General features: G+C 35.2%; 1 protein-coding gene across 2 annotated transcripts in view; it reads right to left on the reverse strand.

The window, feature by feature from the left end:
• Positions 1–7,726: 7,726 nt before the first annotated feature.
• Positions 7,727–16,193, reverse strand: part of acvr2aa (activin A receptor type 2Aa) — a 61,581-nt gene continuing 53,114 nt past the window's right edge. For both annotated transcript variants that reach the window (XM_056465324.1, XM_056465323.1), the window contains exons 8-11: positions 15,145–15,259; positions 14,206–14,344; positions 11,661–11,791; positions 7,727–11,581 (exon numbers count right to left, since the gene is read on the reverse strand). In XM_056465324.1, coding sequence (XP_056321299.1) covers positions 11,387–11,581; positions 11,661–11,791; positions 14,206–14,344; positions 15,145–15,259 — 580 coding nt within the window. In that variant the 3' untranslated portion in view covers positions 7,727–11,386. The remainder of the gene's footprint in view (positions 11,582–11,660; positions 11,792–14,205; positions 14,345–15,144; positions 15,260–16,193) is intronic.

A 16,193-nucleotide genomic window follows, 5' to 3' on the forward strand; every position in this document is an offset into this window, starting at 1 on the left:
CATAACATGTAAACTTGCAAATCTGACTGTCATAAAGCAGTTAAGCCAATTTCTCAAAATGGTAAATGCCTTTAACTTTTTTTTTAATAATATATAGGGTTTGCACACTTGGTCAAAAATTTATTGGTAAAAATATTATTCATTTACAGAGCTCAGCATAATTGAGTACGCCTTATTTTGAAAATGAATCATTTTATCAATTTCTCAGTGAATATAGGCAATGTATTTTGGTGCATTTAAACAAAACAGATTTACTAAACAGATTTATTCAAATAATATTTTAATACCAAATAATATTTAGAAATTGAAAAATAATACAATTAAATTCAAGCAAAATATTGCAGAAACAAATTACAACCTACAAACTTTCAACAAACTTTTCTATTTTTTTGCTCCTCTTGATTTTTCCTCTTTTTTTAATTGTATTTAATATTTTTCTATAACATATAAGTTTGGGTGTACTCACTTTTGGACCGTTATTGTAAGTTATCGTGTTAGATAAGCTCCAGATTTGTCTAAAGTACTGACTAATCTAATGTTTATCTACAAATATAATATTGTATAGCTTCTATTAAAAATATGATTTTTAAAGAAAGATTTATGACATATATGCTGAGTATTTTTCCCTAAATGTTTTTATTTAGAATATGTGCATTTAACTCAGCTAAAGTTACAGAAAATATACTTAAAATAATATATGAAAACAAAACAAAAAATTATATTGGAAATGAATTTAGATTTAAAATAAATAAATCAGTCAACATCGATGTTAAATATGCTCCCTTAATGGAAATTCTGAGGTATAAACACGACTCAAACATGATGACAAACTAAAAGTCGTTAACTATTTACATTTAACCATAAACGATTGTTGTTAGCAGGAATTAGCAAGATGTATTTGAAAAGTGTGAAATTAAAAATGAAAAATGTAAAGCCATATGACACAAAAAGTGAAATGTGAATTGAATAAACCTTAGGCAGCTATTTGCACAGCTGAGGTTCAGCTCAAATTATTTTTTCTGGGTCGCATAAAGAATAGGATGCATGCAAAAACACTCTTCAGCAGTGACTATCCAGAGTTTGCACTCATTTTAAGGGCTACTGAATTTGTTTTTGTGCGATGAGTGAATATATGTTTACATTTTATCTAATACTAAGTATCATGCTTGCATACTGTACACATGTATCTGCACTTACTCCTAATTTCAATCGAACCAAGACATCAGTCAACAAAAGGGGTAAACAAAAAAAGCTGCATAACCTTTGAAAAGGCAACTTCGTTACTTTCTTGGAAATTAATTCCCCAAAATTTTCAAAACCTTGTCGTCCATTTGACATCTGCACACTGATGCCCTTTTGACCACCAAAATAGCATTAAAGTATTGGAATATAAGAAATGTTTTCTACATCTGAAAGCTACAATTCCAAAAAACAAATGTACCCTGGATTTTCTATCTCTATAATGCATGTAAACTTTTGTACATTGATGTCAACATTGACAATAAACACATTGGTGTCAAAATAAACACGTCAAAATTAATCTTTTTGTATTGTTGAAGTGTTTTTTGAGACCAATGTTAGATGTCAATTTGATGTTTTGACACCAAAGCTGTGAACTGACCTCAAATCGATTAGCATTTTTGACGTTCTTTAATGTTATTTCCACATCAAGGTGTCCACTGGATTACTAGCTACTCGGAAAAGTAATCTGATTACTCTTAAAGTAAATTTCATCTGTATATATCTGGGCATTGACTGTTGTCGCATAGTGTCTGTGCTTCCTCATTACTGTCCCGCATGTACAGTTCAGTTTCCCCCCTCAGGGTCCTGTTCTCTGGGTACACCGAGTCCAAGACCTGCTCTGCTGTGAGTTTTGTCAGTTCTGAATGTGCTGTTCCACATCTGCAAATAATGGTGACAGGAGTGTGTCCACATGTCTCTCATTGCTGAACGAGTAGAAGTTTATACTGCTGACTGTCAGGCTCAGTCATTCCCCTCTTTATTTTGGGGGGTCTGCAGATTCCCCAGGGTATAAGCAGCAGTTGGTGGTTTTTTTTAGCAACTCGGCCAGTGCTCATTGCGTGCCAGCGACCTAAACACCACCTGAATTTTGTATGATGAGGTTTATGCACCAGTTGACGGGAAAACCATTGGCCCAGGGGCCCGTGTGACGTGGTCCCATGTGAGCCACAGGCTTTACTAGACCCAGTGTCATCTCAACTCAAGTGTGAATGTGCTTTTAATATGAACATTTTTTTAAGTACACAGTTTTAAGTAAAATGACATTTACTGTTTGATTAAACTACTTATTAAAATGAGTTGAAACAACACAATTCAGATTTTATTTGGGATAACTTAATTGTTTTTGTTCAATACACTTAAATTTGTAAAAACTAATAAATGTATTACACAAATAATTTTTATCAGTGTATACAGTGTACAAAATACTGGGTTCTACACAATTCCGTCATGTTGTCTCAACACAAATGGATTAAGTTAACTTAATTATTTTTACAAATTTAAGTGGATTGAACATAAACAATTAAGTTGTGCCAAAAATAAGAATTGTGTTGTTTCAACTCGTTTTAAATTAGAATTTTGAAAAAGCAGCAAAATTCATTTGTGGGTGTATAGTCTTTAGTCTTGGACATGTTTCAGTCTGAACATGTAAAAGGAAAAGATTAAGTCATGATAGTAGCTTTTAGGTCTTTTTTATTTATTAATCTCTACTGAAATTCTTTATGAGTTTGGAGTTATAATTTTCCCTTTTGCCTGTAGAGGCAAGACAGTTTTACTATTCCAACAAATACTGGGATTTGCCTTCTGGAATAAATGTAACATTTCCATCATAAAATCTGGAGACTGTTGACATATTCAATGGAAGACTGATTTTATTAAAGGGCACCTATTTTACTTCTTTTACAAGATGTCTCCAGAATGTGTCTGTTAAGTTTCAGCTCAAAATATCCATCAGATTATTTATTATAGACTCCAGAATCTGCCTATTTTTCCGGTCTGAGTACAGAGTAGCTGTTGTAGTCTGTGGCTTTAAATAAAAATGAGCTGCATCTCCTGGCATGCTTGTCCAACACAATCTCAAGGCAATTCGTAACTTTTTGATTTAGTGGCTAATTCGTATGAATTCGTACGATCTAATTAGTACATTTTCGTATGATTTGCTCATCCCCCAATGACGGTTGCGTTTAGGGGTGGGGTTAGGTGCCCCGCCTCCTTTTTAAAAATCGTACAATTTCGTACGAATTAGCCACTAAACTGACAAAATGTAAAATACTTACGTTTTCTCGTGAGATCAGGCTGGCTTGTCTGCTTCTCATCAAACGTTACTTCAGATAAACAGCACTTTAGTCAAAAATATCAAGTAAGTTTATTTCATGTGCTTGTGGTGGAGTCTATTCAAGCCTTTCTGAAATAATGAGTCACACACAAATGTGTTTGCAGAACACAACACACACATATGCGTGCGCATTTACTGACACCATGCGGCCGTGGTGATTATAGCGGTTAAGAATTACATAGCAATTTTACTCCCTTTATTACAAACATGCTCTGTTTTAAAAACTTTAAAACTTGAAAAACTTATAAAAATGTATAAAATTCCAGTTTATTAGCAAAAAAAAAAAATATGTGTAGAAAATGTTATTATGGAGACATGGTGGCTGTCAATCAAATGGGTGGGTCGGGAAAACTGCACTCCTACATCACATTGTGGTGGGCCTCAAAATAACTGGGATTTGGGTCATTTTAATGTCAGGAAATAAAAAAAGAGACGTGTGGTAGTGTTTATATTACTGTGGACACACTATACCTACACACAGCTCTGTCTAAACTTTTTAAACTGTCTAAAACAGCTTACAAAAGTTGATTTTAATCATAGGTGCCCTTTAAACTGTGGTTTTGATCAAAGACAAAATATTTTATGGTTGTTTATTGATTATCAGTACTTAAAGACGTCAAATACCAAAACAAGAAGCACATTTAAAGCATCTGTTAAATTAAAGATTTTGTGATCATATTATGTATTTATGCTCTGTCGTTACTCGGATGTACCCACAGTAATACAGAAATTTCCTGATCTCGACATGTGGTTTGGACAGACGGATTGCAAAAGGCCCAGTATGTTGTGGTTTTTCAGACAGCTATCAGCTCTGCCCAAGACAAATAAATAAACTTTATGTGTGAATGGAGAGTTTTAAAGGAAAAACTTTGCTGTTAAGGATAACATTACAGTTAATATGGAGTTATGTGGTGGCTCAGTGATAGCACTGTCACCTCACAGCTAGAAGGTCGCTGGTTTGAGTTCTGGCTTTGTCAGTTGGCATTTCTGTGTGGAGTTTGCATGTTGTCCATGTGTTCTTGTGGGGTTCCTCCAGGTGCTCTGGTTTCCCACACAGTCCAAAGACATATGCTATAGGTGAACTGCATAACCTAAATTGTAAAGCTCAGTAAAATATTTTTACATTTAATTTTAACCTTTATATTTCAAAATATATTTCACAATATTTTTCAGGGTCAAGAAAAAATTTATTATTATGTAAATGGATTATATTTAATAAAATAATTGAATCATTTTAAATGTTTTCAGATATTTATCAAGTACTTTTCAGAATATTTAAAACAAATATTTGTAGAATTTATTATTATTTTTTTTTTTTTGCCAATTAATTTTTGTTAACTGTACCAGCATCTGTGTGTTTCTAACAAATGAAAGGCTCTGGCGATGATGGAGAAGCAGGTGGCAGATGTGCACAGAGGCATTTGCTTTGGCATTGTGACTTCTGTGTTTGGGGAGCTGCCAAATTATTCTGGAGACGCATGTTTTTCCCAAGAGGAGCTCAGTGTAGATGTTAATTTTCTCCCTCAGGGATAAAGTCTCTCTCTCATCAGGTTATTACCAGTCTTCAGTCTCACAGGGCAGTTCGACTCACTCACTCAGTGAGATGCTTTGGCAGGTTTACTAACCAAATCAGTCAAAATCCAAACATACCGCTTGCAAGCAAACAAACAAACAGCTGTGTGCGATTCTGAGACACCAAAACAGTTATTAATTTCTGAACAAGTAATACATTTGAATTTAGTAGCGATGAACAATAGAGGAACACGATATTACGATTTATTTATTCATTCATTCATTTTCCTTCGGCTTATTCTCTAGTTCAGACGTCGCCACAACGGAATGAACCGCCAACTATTCCAGCGTATGTTTTACGCAGCAGATGCCCCTCCAGCCGCAACCCAGTATTGGGAAACACCCATACACACACACACTCATACACTATGGATAATTTAGTTCATCTAATTCACCTACAGCGCATAGGTGGAGGAAACCCATGTGAACATGCAAACTCCACACAGAAAAGCCAACTGGCCTAGCCGGGACTCAAACTAGTGACCTTCTTGCTGTGAGGCGACAGTGCTAACCACTGAGTCACCGTGCCACCCTAATTTATTTATTTATTAATTATAAAAAAAAAAACCTAAATGTTCAAATGTTAAAACAAATGTCAGGGTAAACCTTTTTAGCAAGATGAATAACTTGATAAAACACAAATGAACACAAATGTCTAATATCTACAAAAGAAATCAAACTACCAAAATGAAAATGAAACTTGAACATATAAAAATAAAAGCACAAAAATAATAATAATAATACTATAGAAATCATACTAAAATAACAGAAGTGTGTCTTTCACAGATTCAGTTGTAGGGATATTAGTGTATTAGTAGTGATATCCTCTTTAAACAGCTCATTCTACAATATAATGTCAACAGCACATGACAAATGCCTAATCAGGATGCAAAAATGTGAATAAAACTACAAATAATATGCTAAAATAATAATAACGATAAATGATTATTCATAAAATAATTGACTTCTAGATTATGGAGAATACGCTTTAACTTAACATTTTAATATTATTAAAAATAAAATAATTCTATTAATTTTATGAATATTAAAATGCTTATTATTCCTGTGGATAATTGAAAAGTTAAAGGGTTTTTTTCTTTAAGTTATTGTGCTGCTTAACCGTTTTTGTGTGTGAAAACTAGTTTTTCAGAGTCCATTAGTGAATATGAAGTATTAAAATATCTGTACTGTCCTTGCTAAATAACAGAACTAGTTTGCTAGATAAAATAAACAAATACTAACAATAATTATTATTAATACAAATACACGTGAAGCGTCAGGAAAAAAATACAATCAAAATATGAATATCTAAATGCTGACATCTAGTGGCGTGGTCAAACATAACAATTCATCAAACGCCCGTCAATTTGGAGCACACGTTTGAGAAATTGTCCAAATGAAAATATTATGACCAACAATGTGGGTAAGATTTAATTAGAAATACCTGTAATGAGAGTTACACTTCTCAGATACAGAACATTGAAGTGTTCTTGCTCAAATCTGACAGAAAAACTCAAAACATATACAGCAAAATAGAGACAATCGGGCATTTCTGTTTCTATGGACTTGAGTGTTTTGTTTTTGTCTAATATTATTTCTTCCAAATTTGAACTAAATATATAGCTATATATAAACCTTTTATTTTCCAGAAAATGACTATTTGTTATCATTTGTTGTATTTGGAAATGTTATTTGGTTATTTGACCAAATGTAGATTTATGAACTCTCCTTAAGTTAAAACGTTGGTGTATGTTATATAAAAATAAGGGTCCTGCAAAAAAAAAAAAAAAAAAAAAAAAAAAAAAAAAAAAAAAAATCGCGATTAATCGCATCTAAAATAAGTTTGTTTTGACATAATATGTGCACGTGTGCTTTGTATATTTATTATACATATATAAATAAACACACTCATGCATATATTTTAGAAAAATGGTTCTTTATATGTAGATATAAATACGTTTATGATACAAATTTGCCTATATACACTGTAACATTATAAGTAGTTCTGACAGCATGTTTTTAGGTCATTGTAACTTATTTACCTAAAGTTAATCATGTTCCAACTTATTTTTATAGGTTATGCAAGCTGTTTTAAGTCAGTTTAACATAATATAAGCTCAACGGGGTGGCACAGAAGATTGCTGGTTTGAGCCTCAGCTGGGTCAGTTAGCATTTCCATGTGGAGTTTGCATGTTCTCGCCGTGTTGGCGTGAGTTTCCTTTGGTGCTCTTGCGCTAGACCGGAGCTATGGGTAAATTGGTTAAGCAAAATTGGCTTTATGTGTGCGAATGAGTGTGTATGGGTGTTTCCCAGTGATGGGTTGCAGCTGGAAGGGCATACACTGCATAAAACTTGCTGGATAAGTTGGCGGTTCATTAATAAAGGGACTAAGCTGAAAAAAAAAATGAATGAATGAAGTTCAATGGACTCATAGGGTTAATTTGATTCAGCTTAAAAAGGTAAGGCAACCAGGAGTGTCTAAATTTTAATATCCGTGTAATAAAATTGCTTGTATAGTTTCTATGTATGTGTGTATAACATATACATAATAATTGTATATAATACACACACATATATTTTGTCAAAACTACTTTTAGATGCAATAAATCTTTGCTCAGCACTTCAAAAATTGAATGTAATAAATATTTCTGAAAATACGGCATCTTTTTGTCATTTAAATAAATGCGATAAATGACGACCATCAGTAGTTTAAACAACAGTACTAATAAAACAACAACTACAAATCCTGAATCCAGAGAAACCGAAAATTCATTGAGTAATTGACACATACATAACACCTTTGAGAGCAGTCACTATACTTTATTTGAGGGGAGTAGTAGCATAAAATTTCATCTGTACATTATGTAACAATTACGTCTGATCAGGCCCTGAATGCGTTAAATACTCAAGAGAAAAGTGGACAGAAAAATGGCATGTCCAGCACAACAGTTATACAGCTGCTCGCCTCGCACCTCAAAATGGAGTGTTTTGGTAAAGTGGAGACATTCACTCGATGGTGGAGAGTTGAGAAGAATCGCTGTCGAAAGTGTGTCTGAGAGAAAAGCTGAAGAGCGAAAAGCTGCTGGTCGATTCCCAGGAGCAGGAGTTGTAACGCCGCACCATGTTGTCAGTCGTGCTACACTTTTTTTGAACGCTGTGAGTGGAAGTCTGAGGTAAAACATTGATTCGTTTTGTAGTGTTTCATCTCGCCGAGAAAAAGCGTCACTTTTCATTTATCCAGAAGAGGGATAAAACGTCAGTTGGGCCGTGATATAAATTAATAAAACTAAAATACAGATGTACAAAATTAACAATAAAATATTTCATAATAATAATAATAATATCAATAAAGGATTTTTTTTCTTTGAGACATAAAAAAATCATGCTCTTTTCACAATCTAAAACAACATTCATATGTACATACGGTGCATTTTCAAATCGAGTCCTACTAAACACGGGGATTTTTATTTTTATTTTGAAAGTTTGGCTTTTCATCTCATTCAACCTTCTTTCCAAATCCCCTAGCTAAAAAACAAAACAGAAAGAAAACCAGACAGGGGAACAGGACAGCACCTGGTGAAACACTTGACAGGCCAGCAGCAGACAATCTTCTGTAGTGTTTAGACAAAAGGGAAAACGCACTCAGACTCAATCTGCCAACTTAAGCTCGGTCGTATAACGGACTGACCTTGTATTACACATCTACAGAGTCCAGAGGTGGAGCAGGCCCTTGTGTTAGTTAGATGAAATCGATCTGAAAGAGCTGGCTGAAAGAGAGAGAGATGCTACAGTAGAGAGAGGGAGAGAAAGAGAGGGAGAACTTTCATTGAAAGGGCTTGATTGCATACAGTTGTATGAACCTGAACATTGTCAAATGCATCACATGCGGCATCATGAAAGCAAAGTGAATCCAGACGAGCCACTGAATCAGGATTTGTTCAGACAGGCAACAGAAATTCAACACTGTATCGAACTCAAAGCAGTTTCAGATGGTCAAAGTCTGAATGGATGAAAAAACAAACAGATTCACGAATTTGATTCAAAGCAGATCTGAATGTGGTCTGAAATCAGATTTACAAAAACAAACACTTGTTGAGTCTGAATGGTCAGATCAGATCTCAGTTCATTTTTTCACCATTCAGGATGATGCATGATTGTAATATCGAAAGCAAAACGTGTGGAAATAAGAGTAAGCGGATTATATTTGTTCAGACAGGCAGGATGAAGCTGATTCAGTTTAGGATTCAAATGAGTTTAGTTGTTGTCTCAACAAATTACAAATCCAGAAATGCATAAGTGGTTTGAAATCAGATTTGTGAATTCAAATCTCATTGATGACAGCGAGATGACTGTAATACTGAAAGCGAAATGAACTACTGAATCTTATTTCAGGATCCATTCAGACAGGCAGCGGAGATACAAATTCAGATCAGATTCAAACCAGTTTAGTTGTTTACAAGTCAACTTGTACGGAAAACAAATCCAATTTTTTACAAACCCCATTCAAAAATCATATTAATAAGTGGTTTGAATTCAGATTAAAATCAGATTCAGTGTGAACGCTCAGATCAGATTTCAAACCTATTTTAAAAATGATTTGTAATGACTCATACTGACTCCCTACTGTCTGAACAAACTCTCTCCAAATGACAGTGGATCCCAAAGACTGAAACACATCAGATCAAACCGGATTGAAATACAGTGTGAACAAAGCCTAAGAGCAGCAGCAGAAAACACTCTTGATTTGAAAGGCTGTCGGCAGAAAGTTACTGCATGTGTTCGGTCCCCGTTACAGCATATTATTAGCTTAATACTCTCAGACTGCTGGGCGTCAAAACATATGCATAGCATGTCGTAAGCCTGACGTCGACTTCAGTTTGTGATGTACATTACGGTCTAAGCAACTTGCTAGGCGCTTGTATTTTTACCACACTGGAAGTGGCCAGTGAGTTGTGAAACAGTCCCTGCTAATGATGTTATTGCACATAATATGACCACACTAATAAGGTGTTATATCAAGGGCCCTTGCATACATAATACAACAAGGGTCACCAGAATGGCACCGGAGGGCTCAAAGCAAAGGGAAACGCTTCCTGAGACATACTGAGATACAGTTCTTGTAGAAGTGTGTAGAAGGTGGCCTTGCTGCTGATCTGAAACCAGTTTGACGTGTCTCTCGTTAGCTCAGGCTTCATGAGGAGGCTGGTTTGAATGCAGCGCATGAGGCCGGTCTTCTACCCGCAGCACAATAAAAGCAGAGAGAGAGAGAATGCAGAAGACCAGGATTGGGGGATTCCAAATGGAAATGAAACTAAAAGAGTGACGCCCCGAATACAGGAAATACTTCAGATGAACAAATAATGAAGGGGGTTGTCCATGACTGCTAATGGGATCTCATGCACAAGCTCCACATGATGGAGGTTTGAAATTAGAAATAAAAAACGAAGGAAAAGAAAACACAAGGCATGCACATACGTCAATGTTGTGAGGACACCGCAAACCTATATTGGTAAGTGCTTCTGTATTATTTTCACAAAATTCATATTTTCAGGGATTTGCTTTCTTCTCAACAGGTCTCGATAAAGGTCAAAATTTGTTTCGACAAACCGTCACAATGCTAAAAAGAAAAGAAAAAGAAAAAAAGTATCACATTTTAAACAGCAGGGCAACACAGAGAACGACTAAAAGAAAGAAGGCAGAACACTGGTTTATGAATGGCCATCATTTCTTGGCATAATCTGTCATATAAAAAAAGTTTTCCCCGTATTTAAAAAGCTTCCGTGCCAAATGGAGGTCATCGAAAAGCCTCTTTTGTTTATATCATATAGTGTTACAAAACAAACGTATTATTAGGATGAGAAACTGAGGTATACCTTGTCGAGAGGTTGGTGGTTATCTGACAGAAACTCTGAAAGCTTTCAGAGGAAACACGTGTTGATTTGGGTTGTATCGTCACCCTTTCTGTTGATATCTGTACAGCAGCGTCACACTACACATTCAAAAAGCTGTTTCTTATTGGCATTACAATAGTCATTCATATGAACACATTAAATATGTGTCTCTTTTTTTTTTTTTTTTACATGGACGTTGCCCTTTTTTATACTGAAATGACACGAGCGCTGTGCGGAGGACGAGTCTCGTTTGCTCCTTGAACGGGAAAGTTTCTTCTCCAAGAAGAGAAAACGACAGCTTCTTTTGCTGTCAGCTTATAATCCGTTCGTCATTACCGGAGCGGCCCGTGGTAATAGTTCATATATACACACACATACATAAACGCAGCTGGCTCCAGATAAAGCCCAGATTCGGCGCAAAATGCACGGTCTGCATTTGTTCCAACTGCAAGTACAGGACAATCATCCAGCATGTCTGAAGCCAGCCGTCAGAAGAGCAGTCAACCACCATCCCCGACGCATCTTTTCTGTTCGGTCAGCCCACAATTCACATGCTGATATCCTCTAGTCATAGACTAGACTCCTTTGGGGGATAGTCCACGTTGGTCACCATTGTTACAACGGTGACTATTTCCTCTGGGGCAGAGATGCTGGTCTGCCTCTGCATCTGGACCACACGCTCCTCCACGCAGCCCGCAGAGAGACGCGCCTCGGCTTCGTGATCCCAACACTCTTCTATAGTCTCGCACAGCATGGCCAGACCCTGAAAGACAGGAACATGCATTAGAGCCCGCAGAATACTCATTTTAAATCTTCCATCTTTAATTAGGTTTGTTACATACCGGATGTTTCTGCCAGCACTCCCTGAGAGTGGGCCGAAGCTTTTTATGGACCACCACCTCCTGCATGTCCTCTAGAGTGGGATGTTGGCCCACCTCCTCCTCGAACGGAAGCATGTACTCGTCAACTGGACCTTCACAGACAATGCACAAACATCTTAGAGCAGAACAACCCACCATCTGATTTTCAACAAGGAGTTAGAGGTATGCACAATTGACAAATTAACAATACCAACAATTAAATAATACTTTGCAAAGTGGTTAGGGCTTGTATGGAAAAAAAAGAGGTTAAAAACTGCCAGTAGGTGGCAGCAACTCCCTGTCTTTATGAGTGATTCACTGAACCATTCATTCAAATGATTAAAAACCGCTGATTGAAATGGCTCCCTTAGTTTGAAAAATGGAATGCACAAATGAAGTGCTCTAGCTTTGTTTGCAATTATTTTCATTAGTGAAATAGAAAACAACAACAAGAACATAATTTTGTCTGAAACATTGCCTAATACCGGCCCGTAGCAAGCCTGGTGGTTCTTTTTTCTCAAAAAGTGGACCTTTTTGCAGTTATATGCCTAATTTTCTATTTAATTATGAGATTTAAATACATTTTAAGCACTGTTTTTAGCTGGATTAGATTGTCAGATAGTCATCATAACCTAACTTTTTGATGTACCAAAAATATTTCCTAGATTTTGAATAAAAAAATATGAAAAAACTAAAAATGTTTAAAATACAAATTCATTACATCATATATCATTAGAAAAAAAAATCAGTTTTAAATTAAAAACAAGCCTATTGTCATTTATTTGGCAAATTATAAATAAACTAGCCAGCATTCAACTTTTCTCAGTCAGAATTTGGCCATTTGAATAATAATAATAATACAAAATAATAACAATAATAAAGAGTTTCAACATTTTTCTAGCCTCTCTTGTAAAAAAAAAAAATCATGCATAACAACAATTATATTCAAATTAAATTTTAATTTGATGATTTTCAATGGGTTATTTTCACTATTTATGATGGCATTGCAGTCAAATTAACTCATGTATGGGACAAATTCTGGACATTTGTCAGTAAGGGGTGGATCTTTTGAACCACTCAAACCCCCCCTGGCTCCAGGCCTGTAATATGAAGTTCTTGTTTGTTGAACTATTGTGTAAAATCAACATCACATTTGTGACCAAACTCATACTGATAACAATTTAAATGGCATTCTTGTTTGATATTTAGAGGTGTCATATAAAACACAAAAATCCATGCAGAGATATAATAAAAATATTTAATAATACTAAATTATTTGTATTTAAGCATCTTTAAAGCTTTATTCTGTTTTGCTTTTATAACTATTTATATTATAAGGTCATTCTAAAAGGTTTTAATCAAGCAGTCAAAAACATTTGAATTAAGTGAACTAAGTGTGACATACTCAGAAATGTCTGCTTGCACATCATTAAATTAACAAATGCAATAATATGACAGAGACAAAACTTTCAGACACCATTAAAAAAGATGACTTGGTTTATGACTATTTCAGTTATTTAACTCTTCTGCTTTTCTACAGTTTAGCGAAAATAATTATGTGTTTAGCTTGCTCTCAATGTAAGTTAAATTAATAATTGTCTGTCTTTCTGTTATATCTTTCACAAAAATTTTCTTTATCTTCAGCATACACTGTAAAGATGCCCTTGAAAAATTCACATTTAAAAAGCGATGCCAATAAATATGAATATAATCAAAAGTATATGCCTCAGGTTTAAACATCGATATTTTAGCATAATAGGGAGAATTTCTTTTTTAATAATCCATTCAACAGCTCACTTTATTCTCTGCAGGGTCGCAGGAATTATTATAATGTTTTATAATAATATATATGATAATATACAAAGAATTCATTTTTGACTTCAGGACAATAAAAATAATAAAGGCAATAAGCTAATTAAAAAATTACAATTGATGCATAATATGTTTCCCCACAGTGTAAATATGTTTATTAAGAGAACTGTCCTTGAAGGAAACACTGGCATCAAAGTATTAGGGGATTTTGGAAACCCTTGGGTCAAAGTTTTGCTGGAAGAATAAAAACATGTTTGTATGCATATCAGAAATTTAAATGATGCAACTACTGACACAAACAGACATGCATATTCTCTGAAAATATCATCCTGTGCTATCAACAAAATTGAAAAATAATCAAAAGAGGACAAAATGATGTTTAAAACGTGGTCTTCTATTCAATCCCATCATGCACTGCACTCAATGAGGTCACAGCAGTCACAACAGTCCCTGAGGTCTGCTTCACAATCCAAATCTGATCAATACTGTTCCATTAGACCAGGCAACAATAATCAATAACGCAGAGCGTACTGCACTTACAGTGACAGGGATATTCAGAAGCCTGAATGGTGATAAAACGCACTGAAATGACACGTTTTTGGCAAGTATTCAAATCAAATGTCAATTAAATTGTAGCTATATAATACTAATACGAGACACAACTACAGACTGTGATGTCATAATGCTGTAAGAGCAACTTCAGAACAATTCATACCGTCAGAAGCAGTGCAGCGGGCCGCCAGCTCCCACAACACCAGCCCCACCGCATACATGTCTATCCTGAGAAAAGCGTCCCGCTGGAAGTTAATCGCCCCCTCCAACACCTCTGGCGCCATATAACGCCTGGTTCCCACCTACGAGCACACACAGATCATTATATGATTAGCATAATAATAAAAAATGGTGCATACCTAGTCTCTTTTAAAGAGTACATCACTAGTGAATGATGGTCAAATGTTGATCTGTCAGAGCAACTTTACATTAGAGCATATGAAAACGTTATATACGTATATGTATTGAGGAACCATGGGTAACTCACAAAAAGTCAATGCTATCAAAAAGTATTGATTCTGTCAATTCAGCCCTGGTCTGAATATAAAGGTCCAGCCAGCTGTGATTTATAGCCTGTGTCAAGATCCTGTGTTTTCTACTTGTTGCGTAACACAATACAACAAGAAAGCTATATTTGAAATTAGATTAGACTTGTGCTTTTTATTAAATTACTGAGTGTTTACCCAAACACTTCCCACCGCTGTTAAAATTGTGAGAAAGCTCAGAGTTGAGAGTTGCCTAATTAATTAGTTTCCTTGTTCTTATGCTTTTAATTGTTCAATGCGTTCATGATTTGATTAACACTTGTTTACTTTAATAATTTCTTGGAAAATGTCAAGATGTGTTTATCTCGTTTAGAAACACTTGAAGGCTAAATGACATGATTTAAATTGAATTTGTAAGCATTTTGGCACGGGGAACAAAATTTGCTGCCGATATGCTATTGACTATTGACATTCTGGTTTCGTGACTAGTCTATTATGTAGGCAGCACGTTAGATTTTGTGATACAGCCTCTGATACTCCTCCACAGAATCATATTCATATTTAAACAAGGCCAACCCTCACACAATGGGATCTGAACAGCTGTTTTTAACTCTTACCTGCCCATGCGTGTCCCCGGCTGACTTCCCAGCCTCAAACTTCAAAGCCAATCCAAAATCAGCTATGCAGGCTGTCAGGTTTGTCTTCAGCAATACATTCTTGCTCTTAAAATCTCTGTGAACACATAAGACAAAGCTTAAATATGTTAAAACAGCTTATAATGATAAATATATTGTATTGTGTATTTTAATAAAAGCCTTGTTAGCTTAGTCGGCTGACCTCTTGACAAAAACAATACTGAAAAATAAAACAAATAAAAATGCAACAAAACCTTTCAAACAAATGCATGCACAAGTTACTAACATTTACATTACTTTTACATAAGTAAATGTATGATAATATTTCTAAAGTTTGCTTTAAAAAAAACAAAAACCCTTTACATTCTTTACTTTTAAGTGAGTCGAAAAGCAGGACACTACAAAAAAAAAACATTTGATAAAGATATTTTGAAGATTTTTTTTAGATTTTTAAAGGTTCAAGACACCCTGGAGTACTTTTTTTTGTGATTTTAATGCAGTATTTAGCCATTCATGAAGGCTTGTACGTGTTTGTTTCCATGATCCACAGAGTTTGTTGCATGGCTTTCCCCACAATGCTGTTAGGGCCAACAAAACAGCCAATCAGTTTGTGAGCAGCAAGCATTTTTGTCGGGAGAGCTGTACAAGAATTGGAGAATGGCAGACATTGTCTTTTATCAGTTGAGTTTGTTACCATTCAGACACATCGCGTATGTCCGCACATGTCTCCTCACATTTAGTATCGAATTTCTTTTTTCTTTTCTTGAGCTGGTGAGCTCAACTGAACTGGTAAACTGACAAAAGCGCTTCTTTTTCCCCTGCTCTGCCAGCCACGCCCACTCCTCCCTCTGCTAGCAGCACTCCACGCACATCTCGGAGCATTTAAAAAAAAATCTGAGGTAGACTTGGACTGAAACAGGGGGGTTTCATGACCCTTTAAGTCGAAAAGCAGGACAGTCCTAAAAAAACATTTAATAAGATAATTTGAAGTCTATTTTTGCCTATACAGACAGTAAACAGGGTCCAAAACT

This window comes from Danio aesculapii, chromosome 9, assembly GCF_903798145.1.
Source record: "Danio aesculapii chromosome 9, fDanAes4.1, whole genome shotgun sequence".
In the NCBI taxonomy this organism is placed as follows: Eukaryota; Metazoa; Chordata; class Actinopteri; order Cypriniformes; family Danionidae; genus Danio; species Danio aesculapii.